We start from the raw sequence: 22,023 nt of genomic DNA on the forward strand, positions 1-22,023 counted from the left end.
CTGAGAGTGGTGCCACATGCTCGAACCTGCTTTGAGAGCCGGGGAGCCGGGTTGATGTTCCCTGGAGTAGTCTTTTTTCGGTGCCAAGGCATCCCGCACCGATGTTGCCAGTGCTGCTACCGGTGCCAGCTCAGAGTGAAGGGCCGCCTCCATTAAAAGGAGCTTGAGCCAATAGTCCCGCTCCCTCTTTGTCCTAGATCTAAAGCTCCTGCAAATGGAGCACTTATCTGTTTGATGGCCCTCACCCCAACATTTAAGGCACAACATGTGCGGTTCACCATTGGGCATAGGCTTTCCTCAGTGTTCGCTGGACTTAAACCCCTCAGACCGAGGCATACCCTGGTCAGGGAAGCTAGAGAGGTGGGGGGAAACCTCCCGAAAGAGGCTAACTACAATTTTCAAGAACTATTTACAACTAACTAGGCTGTAACGACTAGGTAGGCACTTGCGAAGCAAGAGACTGAAGGAAGCTCCAACGACGGTCACTGGCGGTAAGAAGGAACTTAGGCGGCGTGTCGGCAGTATCCTATATACACCGCCATGAAGGTGCCATTCAAGGGGGCTCCACAGCCGACCTGACGGCTACCGCTAGGGGGAAAACCTTCAGACGGTTGTGCACGCAGCGCATTCACACACCTATTGGAATGGACATGACAAAACAATTGAAGATGAATATCAAGTAATAGGGATGTGATATTACCTCTGTATATGGCTATATGGCATTAGTTAGACTATAACCAGAATATTGTGTCTAGTTCTAGTATTTACACGTCAAAAAGTATGTTGAAAAATGGGAAAGGGCTCAAAAAAGATCTACAAGAATGATTTGAGGTCTGGATAACATGCCTTACAGTGACAGACTATAAGAAACTAGATTGAGCTTCTTGAAAGAAGGTGAAGAGCTGGTTTGATCACAGTGTTCAAGAGCCTACATAGAGAAGAGATTCAGCTCTTTAATCTAACAGAAAAGGGCATAATGAAGTTCAATGATGGGAAGATGAAGCTAGATAAATTCAGACTGGAAAAAAGGCCCACATTTAACACTGAGGGTAATTAACCACTGGAAGAACTTATTTAAGAACACGGTGGATGCTTCATCCTTTGAAGTCTTTACATCTAGACCAGACACCTTTCTAAAACTTATGCTAAAACTCAAACAAAAGCTATGGGGTTAAGACAGAAATAACTGGGTGAGGTTCTACAGTCTGTTATGTGGGAAATCAAAGATGACCATAATGGTCCCTTCTGGGCTTAAATTCTATGAATTAAAACTAAAAATGTGTTCTCTTTCTTCCAAGGAATTTATAATATGTAAGCCTGTATAAAAGGATAGCGTTTTGTTTTGGTAGTGGTGCTTTAGCACTACATAAGGGAAGCCGCAGATGCCTAAGACCAGCTCAGATCCTATTATAAAAATGTCAAACTCATTTTTTGCATAAGTTCAGACTTCAATTTACTTCTTGTTGCTCTAAACCTTATTTACTTAGTGTAAAATGTTTGCATTATCCTATTTGAGAAAGTGTGTTATCCATTCAATTTTAGAACATAACACTCTGTTTATAAATGACTTACCTGGTTATTCTGGTCTGCGAGGTATCTCACCACAATAGGCAATAAGTATTTGGAAAAAGCATATGGTATTGAGGGCCTGTTTTCTTGACAAAACACAGCGATATGAGGGACCTGTTCCATCAGTTCTGCTCGCACAGTTGGCTCTGTAAGAATGTCAAAATAATATAAAATAAAAAAGGCATCGTATCTGCAATAATATTAAACTCTTTTTACAATGCTGTCCAGGTGAATCGCATCCTAATGTATTTATGCTAAAAAAACAGTTTGATGAGGTGACCACTACCCTTTTACAACCCAGGGTGCAGATTTTGGTTGCATCACTGAACCTGCTGACAGTCTGGGCCCAGATTTTTACTGCAAGGTGGCAAGAGAAAGAGAAGAAGGAAGCCCCCAAGTGCAAAAGAAGCTGTTTGCTATGGCACAGAAACAAACAGATCAGGCCATGATGCAGTTCCAGAACTCAAAATAGGAAGAACAGTTTGGGCACCAAACAAAATTTCAGCAGCTTCTACAGCCTTTGTGGGTGTGGTTAACCAAACAATAAAATCCAGACCAGAGGATTCCATGTGTGAGTGAGAGAAGCCAGTTGACAAGCTCCAAAGGGACCATACTGTGGATGAGTGGGAGAAGAGTGACAAGATACAGTATAACTGGGGCAAATACCTAATTGTTGAAAAAAACTGAAATTGCATTAGCATTTCCAAATAAATCCCACCTGCACACTCACCCCTTTAGAGCTTATATTTTCCTGTTTACTCCAAGAAAAAAATAGAACAGTGAGAAAAGTAGATTAGCAGCATTTCCATCATTCAGAGTATGCACACAGACCATAGAAGTAAATATGCAAAGAGACATTTAAAACTAGGAAAGTAGAAATTTCACATTTTCACTCCAATGGATGCCTAATAAGAACTTCCTCAAGTCATCAAGTTATGATTCTCAGGTACACGGTGGCATCAAAATTGCATGCCAGCTAACAACAGCTCTGATCCCAACACGTACTGTTAGCAATATAAAATAGATGCCAAAGCACAGCAGAGTAAGCCATCAACATGCAAAGACGTGACGGGACCCTGATTTCTTGATACCTGGCTTCTCACTTCTTTGGTAATGTGACACTCTGATATACAGTAACTCCTCACTTAAAGTCATCCCGGTTAACATTGTTACGTTGCTGATCAATTAGGGAACATGATCATTTAAAGTTGCAGAGTGCTCCCTTATAATGCTGTTTGGCAGCCACCTGCTTTGTCCACTGCTTGCAGAAAGAGCAGCCCGTTGGAGCTAGCTGGTGGGGGCTTGGAACCAGGGTGGACTGGCAGCCCCCCTATCAGCTCCCCGCTCCCCTAAGTTCCCTGTACAACAGCAGCCCACTCAGCCCAGCAAGCTATCAGTTGCTGGGCCGTTGAGCTTTCCCTCCCTCCACTGCCGTGTGCTGCTTCTGACCTCTGCCTTGGAGCTGTTCCCAGGAGCCTCCTGCTTGCTGTGCAAGGGCGGGGCAAGGAAGAGGGGTGCTAATGTCAGGGTGTCCCCCTCCCCCCTGCTCCTTTACCTCATCTCCACAGAGCATGGCGGGGGACACAACAGGGCTCAGGACAGAGGGAGCTTGCTGGCAGCAGTTGCTGTCTCAACTTGCTGATCTACTTACAAATGCAATGTACTTAGAGTGGGGTCAGTGTATTTAAAGGGGCAATACACATCTCTCTTTCTCTCACACACACACACACACACAGTGTGTGTCTCTGTCTCTCTCTGCCATGCTGTCTCCCCTACCTCCATTCGTGCTGCTTGTAGAGTGAAAGGCTAAATTAACAACGCGTTAACCCTTGAGGGCTCAGCCGAATGCTATTTCATCATTTAGCAGTAAGGCATTCCCTGGGAAATATCCCACCCTCTGACTTCAGCACCTCAACCAAGCTTCACAATCATCATTGCTGTGTACAGTATTAAAACGTTTGTTTTAAACTTATACTGTGCATAATGTGTGTGTATATATTTATAAAATATAGTCTTTTGTCTGGCGAAAAAAGGTCCCTGGAACCTAACCCCCCTATTTACATTAATTCTTATGGGGAAATTGGATTCGCCTAACATCGTTTCACTTAAAGTAGCATTTTTCAGGAACATAACTACAATGATAAGCGAGGAGTTACTGTATTGTCTCTGTGCATGTGCGCTTTATAAGGACATTATAGTGGATGGTGGTTTTTCTGTTATGTCACAAATCCAAAGATGGCAGCTATTCAAGTTCCACCTTTGAAGTTTTATGGAATTACCAGTCACTTCTTTCCTTTGAAGAAGGCACCTCTGCTCAAGCTACCAAGACAGCTAGGTTGTAGTGAAGTTTGATGGTGGGAGCTGAGGAATGGGAAGGGAAAATATATAGTCCTTCCTTCTCCATTAGTAAGAGGCTTTTTCAAATATAGTATGTGAGCTGAAATGGGATAGAGATATTTCACCTCCTCAAAGCAAGTGACAGAACACATCTTATGGAAAGGTGACTCCTTTCCACATCAAGGCAAAAACCAGAGCACTGTAAAAGCTTCACATTTACACTGTCACTCTTGCTTCACACATTCATTTGATTAGTAATGTCAAAATATTGGTGCATGAACCCCTTCAATTCCATGATACTGGTGGGATAGGGAGGACTTGTCTTGGGGGAAAGAGGACAAAACTCATACGGCGACACACCCGCCACCAAGATGACTCATTCAAGTTATTTGGGAGAGAAAAGAAAACCTGATTGGCTGTGAATTTAAGATATCTCAGATGAGACCCTGCTCAACAGAGCATCTAGTAGTGATCACACGATCACAGCAGCTCCTTTTGGAATTTTAATTTTTGCAATATTTAGAAATATTTTTTCTAAAATTCTGTTAGTGTTTAATAGTTATTCATTCTATTTTTCATTTATGTATATTTACATCATTTTTGTGGAGGAAGTGGGACACTTCTTGAGTTGATCTGAATATCTTCATATACTGGATTCACATCTCTCTGAAGATATATGGATCAAATTCAAATTGGGTATTTTGTACATCCTCAGTTTTAATAGACAGTGGGACATTACTGAATCCCAATACTCCATTTGCCTAGAAAACAACCTATTTCAGACTTAACCACTGGCTAAATCTGCCTCTCCAGAATTTTTCAATCCCTGTAGCTGCTGTTAGAGAATAGATTTGTTAAAACCATACATAATGAAAAGACAATACCTTCAAATTACAGTAATTTTGATGATTACAAATCTGTGTGTAATATTCTTTCATAGGTGTATAGTCTACATTTGTTCCTTCTTGGAAATTCACACATGAACTGTTCAGGTAAAGCCTATATGGCACTAACTTTTCTCATTTTGTCGAACACATTCACTGTAAATCTTATTATATAACATATAGCAATCATCAAAATAGAGTGGTCGTATAAAGCAGTCCTTATTCTAAGAGGGAGGATATTACTTATATTTAGTACTGACTAATTGCATGCTGCAATTAAACCTGAGTGAGCAAGACAAATTTTGCTATTTGCACTACTATATCCAGTGGTGGATAGAGCAAATCTAATGCTGCATAGTGTCTAGATTAGAAGCAAAGGTTCTGAGTGGTAAAATAATAAAATTTCTGCCTAGCAGTTCCATTTCTTCGTACTACACATTTAAAATGTATTTAGAAGTTAGAAAATACTTTTGTGCATTCTTCCTAAGAGTTTATTTTTTGGACTTAAGAAAGTCCCAACATAATCAAGTTGGTTGGCTGTTCTGACTATTGGACTGTGAAGAATACAAATGCAAATTAACAGTTTTGGGCTGCTTAGTTTCTCTTCATATGACATTACTAAGCCCTTGTATAAGAGAAACAAAATGTCTTTAAAAAGAAGATTCTCTGGACACACGTACAAATCAAAAAACTATACAATCAAACAAATGCCTAAAAATAAGACCCTAAAAATCCTTTCGAAGTATTAAATCTGAACTTTCATCAGAACTGATTTAGTGAACATTAACAGATTAAAAAAAAAGCTTAGACTTCAGTTTACTGATTGAGTGCACATTTTTGGCAGTACAAACAATGTCAGTGAGCCAAGCAGCCATTAAGGAGGAAGAGAAACTGAGCAGCCAAAGAGACTATGCATTTCAATACATTATATAAGCACAACAAAATGTTTAAATAATTTAAAATTTATAATTAAAAAAATTCAGTATATGCAAATTGTAAAGTTTACAGAGTAGCATTAGAGTCACAGCTGACAGCACCAGCTACTATTGATGTTGCCTGATACTTCTCAATAATGAGATCTTGTTTTTCAGTTGCTTATAAAACTTTGCCAAACTTGAACTCATTGGGATGAAATTATTCACTTTGATTGTCTGCCTCAGGGTGCATCTGAAGAAGTGCATTTTTTACCCACGAAAGCTTATGCCCAAATAAATCTGTTAGTCTTTAAAGTGCCACCAGACTCCCTGTTTCCTCAGGCTGAATATTTTTGGAAACTTTTAGTCAAAACTGTTCAGCTGTTTCCAAGAAAAAAGTTTGGGGAAAATATGTTGTTAGTACTCATGTTAAAAATTCTGGCCCCTCTTCTTTGAAAAGCTCTTGCTTCCCTATGCTTCGGGGGCAGGGACTTCACATTTGGCAGGGAAGGGGCCTTTGTACTAGTAGTGTGCCTTTTGCCATCCCTGAGAAAATCCATGCTAAATTATGAGCCTTTGAGAAATCTCAGTTTGCACATGCTCAGTACAGACATCTGAGATTTTTAGCTGCTAAAAATCAAAGATTACATGTTCACTAAGCATGCTCAGTGCCTCTCAGAGCTCCGAGCACTGACCAGACTGTGACTGAACATGTTCCAACCTACTGCTGATCAGATCGTGCTTGCACAATTCCCACAGAGCAACTGATCATGCTCCTGCCCAGGACTACAGGGGAGTAGTCACACTTTCCCTATAATAGCTACTCTGAGCCAGAATGGAGCCAGCCACCGGAACTGAGAGCAAGGAGCCTGCCCTTCCTGTGCTCTCAGTGGTCACCCTACTGGCACCCATGCAGCATGGAAGATGCTGATTCAAATGCAGGACAAAAGCCAGAATAGTAGGAAGGGAAAGGGCTAAAACGGGACAAAGACTCTGCTGAAACTGGGACTCAGGAGGTGTGAGAGGGAAACTGTGCCTAGGAGTTGGAAGGGTGGGACTGGCTGGTCAAGGAGGCTGGGAACTCGGTGGAGATGGGGAGGCTAGGACTGGAAGCTGGTGATGGAAATAAGAGATGACGACTGGGAGTGGGAGATGGATACAGATTTGGATGAAAAGCGTACGTGGAGATAAGGAGGGATATTGGGACTGGCTAGACAAAGCGAATTGGAACAGGAACCAGTCGGGGGCATCAGGGGGGCAGGAGAGACGATGGAGACGGAAATTTTTTTTTTTTCACAGGACCACAACCTCATTCAGTGCACAGGAAGGTACTGCTCTGGAGAAGAATCAGAGCTGTGTAGTAAAGAAGACTTGTCTGTCGGATCCATGCCTCATTTGTTGCAGAAGATGGAAAGCATGTAGTGAATACAGCAGATCGCAGGCAGAGAAAGTATGATCTCATGGTTAAGGCAGTTGAATGACATCTTGGGAAACTGGTTTCTTTCCTGCCTCTGCTACAGAATTTCTATGTGATGCTATGCAAGTCACTTAAACCAAAATATCCGCAGCTTGCCACTAACTGAGTGTTCTTCATTTTGTGGGTGCCCAGCTCAAGATCCTGGGTCCAGATCTGCAGAACTGCTGAACACTCACAGCAGCAACTGAAGTCAATGGGAGCTACGTTTTCAATATATAAAGTGCTATATAATGCTAATTATTCTGGAAAACATGGTCCTATTGGCCACCAAAAATGTTTGGATACTTAATCTCTTCAGGCCTCAGCACCCCATCTGTAAAATGGGACTTGATACTATGCCCTAACCTCCCAGGGTATTGTGAAAATAAATTTGTTAGTATTTGTGAAGCACTCAGAGATTATAGTTATAAGAGTCATAGATAAACCCATGATAAAACTAAAAATTCTGTATTCAGAGCAGGGTTTCAATAGCCACACATGATAAAGCAAAATACTGAAAATCTTCTCATTAAGTTAGCACCACTTTATTCCGAGCTCTGAATGAGGCAAGGATCCTGTAGAAAATATAGTATGTGATCATGTAATTAAACACTGTATCAAAATGTCCATGCACGAGGGGGACAAAATAAGGTTGTTCAGGCAGCCTTAATTCTGGCATTTCCTAATTTCGGAGAGCTTGACTTTACAACCTTAATAATGCTCTTTTAATGTAGTTTTGTATGTAATTAAGTGTAATCATTTAACAGCATAGTTAATAATTAAATATACATCATATATGCAATACTATTTCTATGCGAGAACCTTAAACTTCTAAGTTCCCTGACACTCATGTTTAAGGTCTCAATTCTACAAAGCACTTAAGCACATGTTTAAGTGCCTTGCTGAAAATGGACCTAGATGCACAATCTCAATCTTACATTAGTACAGCTTTTTGCATTATAGTTCCTAAAACTGTACTAACAAAAACAATATCAAAGATGAAAAGACAAAAATATCCACCCCTCCCTCATTCTCTCCACTTTCACTTCTCCGCCTCCTCCTCCTACTTAACTTTGTCCTATGGCAGCCTAAAGATAGATTTCTTTATATCACAGTAAACTGCAATGGCTGTTATTACTATTTCTATAAAATACAAACTGTAACCAAACAGAAACAAATAGTTTGGTCATCATCACAAATTACAGATTATGGAGGCACTGGCTAAAGTTATTACTCAGTTAGACTGCAAGGTCTTCAGGACAAGAACCATGTCTGTGTTTTATGTTTGCACAGGGCTTAGTTCAATGGGCCCAGTCTGCTAGGTGCTAACACAATACAAATAAATAATAAAGTTGGGCTGAGATTTTTATTTCAATCAGCATTAAAAATTTTTACTTCAAACTTTAATGATTGCATTTAGACTCCAAACAACACAATAAATCTGCAAAGGATGATTACATTTTCCATAACATTTGTTTAGAAAAATAATTCTCTACCTTTGTCAGGGGAAACATTTTAAAATGCTCCTTTTTTAAATTTTGTCACCTGAAAGTATATCTTTATGAAGTGGGTTTTTTACCCATGAAAGCTTATGCCCAAATAAATCTGTTAGTCTCTAAGGGGCCACTAGACTCCTTGTTATGCTTTATCCTAATATCTCATAGATTGGCTACTTTTCAAGCTTTACACTTAAGTCTTTTATATTTATTTTTCTCATTTATCAAAACTCAATTTAGCTCCACCAAGCTCTCATGTGTTCTGCAGCTGTTTAGTCATGGAACTGTACTCCAGAATTTAAATTTTTTAAGTTGTTTCTAATTTTCCTGGATGTGAACTTGACAAAGATGATTCAAGTGTAAACTGATATAGTTTTGTCCTCCCCAGTTTGCAAACCGCCTTCTACAATTACAGTAGAACCTCAAAGTTACAAACAGACCAGTCAACCACACAACACACCTCATTTGGAACTGCAAGGGTGCAATCAGGTAGCAGAGGACCTCCCCCCCGAAAAGCAAATAAAATACAGTACTGAGTTAAACATAAATATTAAAAAAATAAGGGAGAGCAGCATTTTTCTTCTGCATAGTAAAGTTTCAAAGCTGTATTAAGTCAATGTTCAGCTATAAACCTTTGAAAGAACAACCATGTTTTGTTCAGAGATACAAACATTTCAGAGTTATGAACAATCTCCATTCCAAAGGTGTTTGTAACTCTGAGGTTCTACTGTACTCTGCAAAGTGTGAATTGCCCCAATCATCTCAAATGAGTTGGGAATGTTGACACTGCAATATCCTGGGAACCACACTACACTGCATAGAACACTGTAATTCTCATTTTTAAATGTGAATTAACTATTTCACCATTGATCATTTTAAACAGAAACATTAATCTAAAGTGCTTATCCCAAAAGCCAGAAGTGACTTTCACATCTCCTTATGACAGGTTTCAGAGTAACAGCCGTGTTAGTCTGTATTCGCAAAAAGAAAAGGAGGACTTGTGGCACCTTAGAGACTAACCAATTTATTTGAGCATAAGCTTTCGTGAGCTACAGCTCACTTCATCGGATGTGCCTCAACTGGTCCCTCCTACTGAGCAGCCAAAAAGCTCCAGTGTTCCCTGACAACTTTTACAACAGAGTTGGGTATTAACATGTTAAATCAATGCACATGCCCAGTGACCCGATACTTGTTCACACAGACTTTAACATTACACATATGCCAACAGGAAACATATCTTAACCTAGCTGAGGGTTAGGTTCTGATTGCATTGTGGTTATGAGGCACTGAATGCGTGCACTGTAGTTATTTATATGTTGCACTGAAATGGAGTTGTGGACCAGAGGAGTCTTAGGGTTTGTCTATAAGGGGAAACTGACTGGCGTAGCTATTCTGGAATAACTCCCCATGTGGATGTTATTGTGAAAAAAACAGTAACTTCGTTCTGGAATAGCGTCCACATGAAGAGCTTTTTCACAATATCTATACCGGTCAATATCTCCCATATAGGTAGATGCGGCGTGAGTGTATTTGGTTATCACGAGGTTTGGGTGGTAATAATGTATGAGAACTGAAGTTATTGTAGGTGTTAATGCTGCCACAACTGGTGATTTCCTTCATCTCTGTTGAAGAAACTCATTTGAAAACTCTTAACTCCATGTAATTAAGTTTTTTGCACAGGATATATTTATTGATTTGCATAAAAGCTTCTGTTCTTAATTAGATACCATCTTCTGATGAAACACACTTATCAAACAATGCTGGTTTGTGTGTGTTATGTATTCGAAGGCTGGCTAGGCAGTGTGGGGAGAAAGACGACACCTCTTGAAAGTACCTCTCCCTGCACAACCACCACCGATGTACTGAGCTTCACATTAAGATGTATAAAATTTCCAGCACTGCGAATCACAATGGCCACTTGTCAAGAGCCTGAGGGCAGAATCTAATTTGCATATATATTTATATCGTTTACATGAACTGTGTCAGTTTGTATTGTGTCATGATACAGTTAGACTAATTTAAACAGTAATAAATTTAATCAAATCTTAAAGCTTTATTCCCTACTCTCCTTCAATCTGGTATACACTCTCTTTCATATACCATTTTCCTCCTCTTTCTTTCCAATACTCTCTCTCCTCTTCCTTCCAACTCTCTCCCATTATACTTCTTAATCCCCACCCTGCCTCTTAATCTCTCACTCACTTCCCCCTCCCTTTCATCTGTCCCTCTATCCCACACAGACTTTGCTAGGGCTGTGTTCAAGAAAAAAAAATGGACTAGGTGAAAGTCTATCGCAGCCTGAAGACAGAGCTTGCTCCTTTCTTTTCAGGTATGCCATCAACACAGACAAGACCTCAGTCTGCTCCTTCAGGCTGCCAGCTGTGATGCTTTGCTCTTTCCACATGCCTTGCTAACCAGCCAGGAGTGGACCAAACTAGGGACTACCAGTTCAAGGAGAGAATTTTTGCTAGTAACTACCAAGTGAGAGGGACTTTTGGCAGGGGAAGGAGATGCTGAAGCAATTAGGGAAGGAAGAGGACTTTCTGACAAGTTGAAGATGGAGTGTAAGGGTGCGGAACTGCTGGCAGCTGGGATGGGGACACATAAGCACTTCAGTTATTAAAAAATCTTAAGGACAATGTGAGCTGCAGACTAAAAGAAACATTACTAAGCTGTCAGCAGGCTATGAGTCAGTATCTCAACTGTTACTTAAAGTGGGCTTTTCAACATTACTTTTGACATCCATACATGTTTTCAGAAATATTTAGTGTCATCCCATAAATCTGCTTAAGAAAAAACTCTGATAGTCATTTCTGAGTATAGCAATTATATGCACAGTGTGCACAAATCTGGAATGACGGCAGACAAGTTATTTATATTCGGCTTACTATATGTTACTTGATTAATTATGGTTAAAAGAATTCTAGGCTTGATTACAGCCTCAAAATTAGTCTCATGATAAGTTTTTGGAAAACGTTAAGTTTATCAAGTAAGTTGTATTCGAGACAGATGTATGTAGAAAACTAACTAGTTCATCATTCTGGTGACAGTGTTCTAACAATCTCTGTGTTTGGTGAAATAAATAATATCTTTCCAGCAGGAGACTTTCATCTCCAACCTGCCATTTCCCCCCATAGCCCTTTAAAAAGGTTTATTACAGTAGTAGTTTTTACAGTACCCTAAATATACATGGTACTTTCCAAAACCAGATGAAGATACAGTCCCTGTCTCATAGATGTTACAACTGAGAGGGGCCCAGTGCTACAGACACTCTGCAACATTCACAACAACTTCAATGGGAATTGAAACGTTAACTTCAAAAGGGAGTTAATGGCTCCATGGACACTGGACCTGCAGCATCAGGCTCCATGTTTGATAAACGAAACATAAGATGCTACAAAAATAACAGAGGTAGGGACAGTATCACGATTATTGATGAGGTAGAGAAGTACAATTATCCCCATTTTACAAAATGGCAAAAGGAGGCACAAGTGACTTGTCCATGCCCACAACGGAGACGGTGGCAAAGCTGGGATGTTACCCCTGAATCCCAGTCCAGTGGCTTCACTGCAATACTAACTTTCACAAGGGTGAATACATTACACTTTAAAGAGTGTTGGGAGGATAAATCAATTAATGGTTGTAAGGCATTCAGATGCTATGGTGATGGGCTTCACATAAGTGCATATGTATACACAAGGCAGATTCATGTTTCCACATTAACTGCTATTCGCGCTTTTTATTTAAGAACTAGGGGAACAAAAGCTGAAAAGTAGCAAATTCGGAAGAGGAAATACGTTTACCACACAAAGTATAATTAGTCTGTGGAACTCTTTACCACAAGTTGTCAGCGAGGTCAAGAGCTTAGCAGGATACAAAAAACAAACTAAATGTTTGTGTGTGTAACAATACCTTCTGCCCGACACACACACCCTCCCCACAATTATGGTAGTAAATATTAAAAAAAACAAAAAAGAACTTTGGAAGGAATAGAAACCCTCAAACTTTGGGACGGACACCAAACTCTAAACTACTGGGGGTTAGGAGGAAACCTTCCTTGGGGAAGATTAATACACACCTGCCTACTACCCGGTTTCCTCCTCTAAAGCAGATGTTACTAGCCGTTGGAGACAGGATACTGGACAAGACAGATCACTGGTCTGATCTCGTATGGCAATTTCTGTGTCCTTAGAGTAAGAATTTTTATAATAAAAATCATATTTTTACTCATTATTCTTGTACTCAAATGCAGGCACACAGCTGAACCATTTTGGTTCAAACTTTAAAAAAAGCTAGAGACCATGACTAGAAAATTTCAGCCCAATAGCGGACTTAACATTAGAAGTATCTAAAGATATGGGTTTGTAATGGAAGTTATTAGACAACCTTAGTATAGGTCAGTAGTTCTTTTGTACTGGTGACCCCTTTCACATAGGAAGCCTCTGAGTACGAGCCCCCTTATAAATTAAAAACAGCTTTTTATATATTTAACACCATTATAAATGCTGGAGGCAAAGTGGGGTTTGTGGTGAAGACTGACAGCTCGCGACCCCCCCCATGTAATACCCTCGCAACCCCCTGACGTGTCCCGACCCCCAGTTTGAGAACCCCTGGTATAGATGTTTCTAGCACTCCAGCTGTAATACCTATATATTGATTACCAATAGCTAAGGCTACGTTTTAGTCATGGGTATTTTTAGTAAAAGTCATGGACTGGTCATGGGCAGTAAACAAAAATTCACAGCCCGTGACTTGTCCAAGACTTGTCCTATTTACCCCTAACTAAGCTTGGGCTGGGGGACCGCAAGTGCTCTCGGGAGGACGGTCTGGGGGTGCTGCAGGTGATGCAGAGGGGGAAGCGACTGATGGGTTGGCCCAGAACCCCTGCTGGTGGGGAGGCAGGCGGCAGTGCGCGGCCAGGGATCCCCCACTGATCCTTGGGGGGGAAGAGGGTTGGCGGGGCTGGCAGATTCCCTACCTGACTTTGCTCATCTCCCCAAAAGTGGATGGGATGTCCCTGCAGCTCCTAAGAGGAGGGAAGGCTGGGGGCCTCAGCTCACTGCCTCCGCCCCAAAGGGGCGCAGTGGCCGAAGAATGCCCCAGCAGCTATCTGATCTGCTTGGGCAGCCCTGAAGCTAGCCACGCTGGCCGCTACAGAGGTCACCGAAAGTCACGTAAATCCTCCGTGATAGACACACAGCCTTACGAATAGCACTGGTGGGGGACTCTCACTCAACTATGCAACATTCAATGCAAGTCCCTGTTTCTGCCTTCAAACTTAATTATACAATATACACACAATAAAAAGAACTGCCTCAGTTTCTCATTTGAGCCAGCTGACAGATGGTAAAAATCAGAAGAAAACCAATCATCATGGTTCAAGTGTGACAGTGATGGAAATCACCTGTCAAAAAATGAGAAGTTGTCTACATTAGTTTAGTCTAATCTCGCAGCAGTTCACGTGCTAATGGGCTTTTCTTGATACTTAGGCTTGGTTCCAGTATAATTCTAACAATGAAGCCAGAGTACCACCAGATAAGAGATTTGAGTCAAACTAAGCAAGTCCAAAGCACAAATAAATTAAAATTTTCAATTGTTCATAAGTTTTACAAAGCAAGTTTAGAAAATAACTTAAGTCACAAAAATACCACTTCTTACCATACAAAATTAGTAATTTTATTTAATGCTGCAGTGTAGATTGAAAAGATACAAGTATTTATACTCTCTTTTACCAGCTTCATCAAGACAGATCTATTTCCGTTTGTAACTAGTTTTGTTTTAAGATGCACAATGAATGTTCATATTGACTGTCTTAAAGAAACAGGTTACGGCCTGATATTACAGCTGTACCATGCATGAAACTCACAATGAAGTTAATGGCAGTATTATTCACGGAGCAGCTGCAGAATCAGGCCTACAGTATGACAAAACTAGTAGCACTGGAAACTGAAATTTTACAGTGCACAAAAAGCTTGAAATGCTGCTTTTGCTAACTAGCCAAATACCAGTCCAGACCAAAAATACACTACTCTTGCTATAGGAAACAAAGCAGATTTGAGCTCAGGTCTCAGTACTCCATCTTTCTTCTACAAACAGATATGTCAAATTGACAGTTATGCATGAAAGCTTTAGGCTGAAAACTTGCTCATCACTATAGCAATAAAGACTGCTGATATTACTGCACAAAACGTACATAGCTCTTCATGAAGCTATTTTCCCCCAGACACATCTATCCTATTTTCAGATATGCTGAGAACCCAAAATTAACCTGAGGGCTTAGGAGATGCTAGTGCTCAGCACAGCTGGAAAAACAAAAATAGGCAAACTGCTGCTATAGATTTCAAAAGCAAAACCAAATCGGAAAGTGTCCAAGAAACAATGGTTTACCACTATTTTGTATATATTGAAATATATATATATTTTAAAATAGCACGATCATCTTATTTTTACTCCGAATGGCTACTTATCTGTCAATAACATTTGCTCATATAAACATCAAAAACATGCATTATAAATTAACATGGTAGCCCTTGGTAGAACTATTTGCCTTGAAAAGCATGTGTTCTGTGATTCTGGAAGAAAGAAAAGGAGTAAGGGAGATGAAGACCAAAAGCAATTTTCTCCTCATGTTAGATCTACACAGGTTTCTCAAACTCCCACAGCATTCCTGCTGTAGAGTATAAATAATGTTTGTGCCTCCTGTGATGTCAGGCCTCTCTTGCTGCTGAAATCATCCTCCTCTCTTGTTACTTCAACCGCAGCATCACCTCTCCAGATGTGAATATCTCCATAACTTTCTGTTTCTTACCACATCAATTTCAATATACACATCCTCACTTAGAAAGCCTTACATATATTTTACTGCACCTACTTCCCTGCTCTCCTTTTTCCTTATTCAACCCCATCCCCTACTCTCTTCCCTCACTTTTTGCCTCACTATTCCATTTTCTTCCTTCTATGCTTGACTTCACATCTCAAACATCCAAAAGTATCAATATGCTCCATCAGCAAAGCCCTCTCCCCACCTTCAAATTCCTCCTAAAGCCCCTACTACTACAAGAAAAAAAAATCCTTCCTTCCACCCCATCAACAATTCTCATGTCCTCCTTTACCTCAGCAGTTTGTGGTATAATGTGATTGATTTGACCAACATAGGGCCTGAACCTGCAAGACCTCTGCCTGTGAAACTCCTATTGAAGCCTATGGCAGTTTTGCACAGAAGGTTTACAGGATTAGGCTCCCTTCAATTGTCAGCTCTTCAGGGCAGAGAATGTATCTTCATCTACAAATTGCGAAGTACCATGTAAATTTGGGATACCTGATTACATAATATAAACTTTTGTTGAGATCTACTAATGAAAAGCACTATAGATGAGTTACAAATTATTAGCTGTTTTCGTAAAGTGCTACTGAAGCAAGCAGCAGGGGAGGGGAAGAAAGACTCCTGAGGGGAAAAAAAAAAAAAAAATCACAAAATACATTATGGAATTCTGAAGGCCTATTTTAAATATGGAAGGGGAAGAAAAACACACTGATCTAATGTTAAAAGCTTTGATCTTCCTCCATTAGCCCATTAGGATCTTTCATACTACATACCTGAATCATCAGCTAATCTGCTGATTCTCTCCAGCACAGCAATACAATCTCTCTCATCATCGCTGACTTCCTTCAAAGTGTCCAGCAAACTTCGAGCCACCATTTGCCTAGTTCATAAGAGAATAAATATCATACAATTTTTGGAAGCAGTAACTTAACATTTTTGATTACTCAATATTTCTTAGGGGTGAACAAGTTTTCTAACCAGACCATAAAAACGGATCTAAATAATTTTAAATTAATAACTTTAATTAAAATAATCTTAAAAATACCCTAAGGATTTTTAGAGCTATGATAAATATCTGAACTATTAACATTAAATGTAAAAAGCTGAATTAATGTTAATATCCTTCAATTTACAAGGACAAGGGAAATCAAAGGGGATGTCAACAACCTGGGATTATTCCCCATCCTCCAGGTGCAGGGGGGTGGGTGTTGACAGAGTCAGATTTTCGTCCTCAACTCTGAATTCCCCTACTTGGCTGAGGCAAGGTGAGGCGAGACTCTTGCTTTTAAACAGTTTTTGATACAACTCCAGGTTTTATTTCCACTAATGAAAGTATGAGAACTCAGTAAAGACTAACTATAGCCAAATTAAAGATAACCAACGCTGCATTTTGTACCAAGTTATATACATGCACCATGAAAATAAAAACAGAACACATGTACAGCTCTGTTTATGCTTGAATAAGAGATATGAAGCATTCATGTAAATCAGAACCACCTTATCCACTACTTTTAACTCATGACATTTTTATACTGAACCCAAAACATCTCAATATTGACACTACAGACTAGACTAGAAATTTAAAGGACAAGATCCAAGTTTTAACTAAAATTGTAATTTGTTAGTGACATGGATGGCTCTAAATGGGATGTGTTCAGACAACATGGTTAAAGACTGGTTAGTAATTGTAGCCACTACCAACTTTCCTCCTTGTAAGCAGCCTACTCCTGCATATGATTTTCTTTCTGAAACCAGTTTCACACTTTTTGGCAGTATAGATGGGATATACACAACTATCACAAGTTTGGATGGTCCTCTATCTCTCTATATAGTAAGAAAACCCGGACAAGAGTGCATTGCCCCCACAGGCTGCTTGTTCTTTGTGCATGTCCTTCAAGCTACCTATCCCATTCCTGACACAGTAAGGGATAACCACCTAGATATTCCCAGAATGGATTGGTACAAACATAGTGATGTAGGTGTGGACAGAAAGTTTGTTGACAAATGGGAGGGCCAGGAAAAAATTCAGCTGTGCAGACAAATCAACCACATAATTAAAACTAGATCACATAAGTATGTCACACACTGGTTGTATTTCTCACATACACAGGGCCTTAGGAACTTTGCAATTCATTTAACTGGAGCCAGGAAAATACAGACCATTTCCATGAATGTAAAGCCTCAACATTAACAATCATTTAAAACTTTCTAGAATTAAAAGTGGTAAACTTTTCCACAATATCAAAAGTAATCCATCCACATTACACACTAACCATCTGCAAAACTGTTTTAAATGAAAAAGAATCTTTTAAGGACCTATTTTCCTGTATATTTTCTTTAAAAATACAACAAACTGTAGAAACTCTTCACTTTTTCCAAGTCTGCTCTTGAAATGAGATCACCCATGCCAAGTTTCAACCTGGAAAAAGTGTTATACATCTCTAAATAGAGAAACAACTAATAAAAATATGCTCATTGACTATAATGTAACAAAAATATTCCAGCTTGATCAGGATTCATGGTTCGTTCAAATTTTTTATAATCAAATGACCAGAAGTATCTATGTAGTGCTCATAAAAGGGTAAATTTACCCTAAAAACTCAGCTTTTGCTTAAGAAACTCTGTGAGGGATATAAATGACCTCCCTTCCTTTAACTAGCAGGCAAGCAACAGGCTTCACCTGCCATCGCCCAGCCCTACCACTGCCACTCTGTATCCTTTCCCCAAGGTTTCATTGACCACTGGAACCCTGGACAGAGAATCATAGGGAAAGAATGATTACTTTCCCTGCAGTGCATGGTTCTTCAATATATTGTACTCAGTGTGGATCCTACTGTAGAATGGACATGCACCTCATGCACAAAAGATTAATATCTTCTAAATAGCTCGGTCCTTTGACACCATTTATGCACCCTATGCCTCCCTGTGGTCCCACACAAGGGCATAAAGGGAAGGACAGCCAAGACCCTCCCTCATTTCAAAACCCATAGTTGCTTAGGACTCCCTAAAGTGGGTATTGAGGATGGGTCACGAGAGCCACGCTGACTACACCTAGGGAGTGGGATGGAATCACAGTCACTGTAGGTAAGTAACTGTTCATTCTTCTTCAATTATGTGTAACTGGTGACTGGAAAGCAGTGGCCTCACTGGATGGTGGGAACGAGGAATTTCAGCTATATTACTCAAAATAATGATTGAAGTGCTGCTCTCCCAAACTCAGCATCTGACCTAGTTGCTAAGTCAAGGATGTAATGTTTGACAAAGGTCAGGGAGTTGCCCAATGTTGCTACCTTGCAGATCTCAACACATTCCTGAAGCAGGCAGAAGAGAATGCCTGTATCATGGTGGAGTGAGCCTTGACATTTGGAAGAGAGGGTGGCCAGAAATCTGATAAAAAAAGATGGAAATACTGTGCATGATCCATACAGATTCTCTATGATGAGATGGCCTGGCTTTTCAAAGGGATGGACATAACCAGAAAGAGGCAAGGGGATAGGCTTAAAAGGCTTGGCCCTGTCAATATAATAGAGTATGGCTCTGGAAATGTTCATAGTACTTAGCTTCTTTTATCCTGTATCCAGTCAGATTTTGGGCAGACTGATTGATTGAATAGTTTAGGTGGAATTCTGAGACCAATTTAGGAATGAACCTGGGATGCAGATATAGCACAGTTTGTCCCTGTGAAAGAACATATAGGCGGGTCCAAAGTCGGATCTCTAACCAGTGGTTAAGCATGCAGAAGACTTTTGAGAAACTTGGATACAGTTGGGGGTACAATGGAGCATGACTGAACCGCAGAGTGATGTACTGATATTCTTGCAAGGTGAACCATAAGAGCAGGCCAGCATGCTTTAAGTGTGGCATGTAGTTGACAATCTTAGGTATCGGGGCTTCTATCAGGTCCAGACTGCATTGGACTGTCCATATGGAGAACTTCTTCCATTTCAAAGAGCACCTCTTTCCTGTATATGACTTTCTGCTCTGTATGAGAATTTCCTGAATTGCTGGAAGCAGTCTTTGTCATCAGTGGTCCATCAGCCGATATTCAAGTCATCAGGTACAATGACAGTAGGCGTGGGTGCAGAATCTGACCACGATTCTGTGATATTATGCCTGGGCGATGGATGGAGTGCCAAATGGACACCTGCAATAGGTCTGAAAGCCAAAACTGCTTCAGCCAGTAAAGCATTCTGAGGATGAATGTGGCCTTGCTCCTTCTGACCTTGGCTATCAACCTGGGGATCAGGGGGAAAATTGGCAGAAGTAGATTCAGGACTTGAGTCTATTGTTGCAGGAAGCAGTCTGGCAATGAAACAGGGCATTTTATTCCTCTGGAGCAAAAAGTTTGGGTATTTGGCACTGTTCTTGGTGGTGAAAACATCAACGGTAGAAATCTCAAATTGACCAAATAGCAGCTCTGTGATGGATTTCCACAGCAACCACCCATTGTTGGCTACTGCAGGTCTGCTCAAGAAGTCTGTTAGGTTGTTGCTGATTTCTGGAAGAGAATGAGCCAATGGAGTTATCCCATTTGGGCAGCATGTCACGGCTTGATGGCTTCCTATCAAAGGGGTAATGAACCAGCTCCTCCCTGCGTATTTACATAGCGTATTGAGCATCAAGATCTGTACCACTGAGTTCCATAGGAGAGTAGAAAATGCCATACAAGCCAGTCTATGGGCATGAGCTCCAGGATGTTTATGTTTCAAGTCATCTTGGGACCAGGTTCCCTGGACCTACAAATGGTTTAGATGGGCTCCCTATCCTGTTCCTGGTGTGTCTGTAATGAGTATCATTGTCAAAGGGGGCAGAGTATTGAACATCCTTTCGTTTGTTCTTGGGGTTTAACCACCAACTGCACTCTCTCAAAACTTGGAGTAAGACTGTGACCCTCTTGCTCATGTGTGTTTGGACAAAAAGTACTATCCCCTCAGCCAACATTGTAGAGACCAAAGGTGAAGTTTGGAAAGTGGTGTCATTTATGTGCACACCAACGAGTGGCCTAGTAGACCTCAGCAAGTCTACACTGTCATAACTGGACTTGACTTTAGGTTGTTTATTATTGATCAGAAAGAGTGGAACCTGTCCTTTGGAGATAGGCTTTCACCAATGGAGAGTTGATTGTAGCTCGTATGAACTCTATCATTTGTGATGGAATGAGACAAAATTTAGACTCCTGCCTCTGATCAGCCAATCGTCTAGGTACAGGTAAACATGAATGTCCTCTCTCCTTATGTGTACTGCTGCTAATACCATTAGGCAATTTGTCAAGATCATCGATCCCATGGAAAGTTCAAATGGCAGTGCCTTGTACTAGTAATGGCTGGGGCCCACTGTGCATCATAGGTACTTCCTATGGATGGCTACATGGAAGTATATGTCCTGTAAGTTGAGCCGCTAATCAGTTTTGAGCTTGAAGAGATGGAATGAGGAAGGTAAGTTTTAACATCCTGAACCTGAGGTAACGTATGTATTTGTGGCGTCTCCACAGATTACCACAGGACAAAGAGTCACTCTCTTCAGAAGAAAGAGGAAGCACAGAAAAAGAAGCCTCTTCCCCTGATTTGAGTTGCACCTCCTTTGGCTCTTAGACAAAGCAATTAAACCACTTCTGCCTGCAATAGGTTCTTGTGAGAGAAGTCCCTGAAGAGGGAGAGGGAAATGGGGTGGAGGCAGGCTAAGGAATGAAATTTGATAGAAACCATCACCAACAACTAACCTAAAACCCTTCTTTCTGGTGGCAGACCACGGCTGGTGCAAGGAGCAAGGTGGTTTCCAAAGGTTACGTTCACTAAAGTTGCTCTGATGTGGCTCCCAACAGTCCTGTCAAATATGCTGATGTGCCACTGGTGCAGAATGTGTCACTGAGAAGAAGTAGACTGACACCTCCTGATGCATCTGGGCTATTTCCTGGGTGGATAACTGGGCTCTCTAATGCGATAGGACAGGCTCTTCAGTCTCATCTGAGGTGTGTAACAGTATGGTTTTTGATAAAAAGACAGTGCATAGATTCCAAAGGGACGCACGGTAGCCTTCAAGGAATTCAGATAAATTGTCTGTGTGACCGCTGAGCAATTCCATCCCTTCACAGGATAGGTCCTCTATGGTGGCTTGCACTTCCTTTGGAATTCTTGATGCCTGAAGCCCTGAGGTCCTTCTTACAGTGACTGCCACAGCTGCTCCGATGAACACGGCTATTCACAAGACTCCTATCTTGTGCACACAAGGCAAGTACGCACCTACAGTTGGATCCACAGTTATATACTCGAAGAACCTTAGATAACTTTACTCGGGCATGCCAAACTCCTCTTAACCGCTTGCCGATTTGGAACCAGCACCAAGACTTCTCCACAGAGCACAGGTGATGCAGAGACTTCTTATGCACAGCCATTTTATCCCTTTCTTCCCCTAATTTCTATCACAGGGTATAAGTGGTGCAAGATTCTTTTACCAGAGCTTTGCATAAGAAATGAATGTCATCCTACAAGTACACATTTAGAAAAAATAAAGGAAGGTTAGAAAAAAGTTGCCATTTGCTTTCTGC

At 40.7% G+C, this 22,023-nt stretch overlaps 1 protein-coding gene across 4 annotated transcripts in view; it reads right to left on the reverse strand.

The window, feature by feature from the left end:
* Positions 1-22,023, reverse strand: part of PPP4R1 (protein phosphatase 4 regulatory subunit 1) — a 91,063-nt gene that overhangs the window by 42,519 nt on the left and 26,521 nt on the right. For all 4 annotated transcript variants that reach the window (XM_077810446.1, XM_077810445.1, XM_077810448.1 and 1 more), the window contains 2 exons: positions 16,253-16,359; positions 1,573-1,715 (listed from right to left, as the gene is read on the reverse strand). In XM_077810446.1, the coding sequence (XP_077666572.1) occupies positions 1,573-1,715; positions 16,253-16,359 (250 nt within the window). The remainder of the gene's footprint in view (positions 1-1,572; positions 1,716-16,252; positions 16,360-22,023) is intronic.

The sequence above is a fragment of the Eretmochelys imbricata genome, chromosome 2 (assembly GCF_965152235.1).
Source record: "Eretmochelys imbricata isolate rEreImb1 chromosome 2, rEreImb1.hap1, whole genome shotgun sequence".
Lineage (NCBI taxonomy): Eukaryota > Metazoa > Chordata > Testudines > Cheloniidae > Eretmochelys > Eretmochelys imbricata.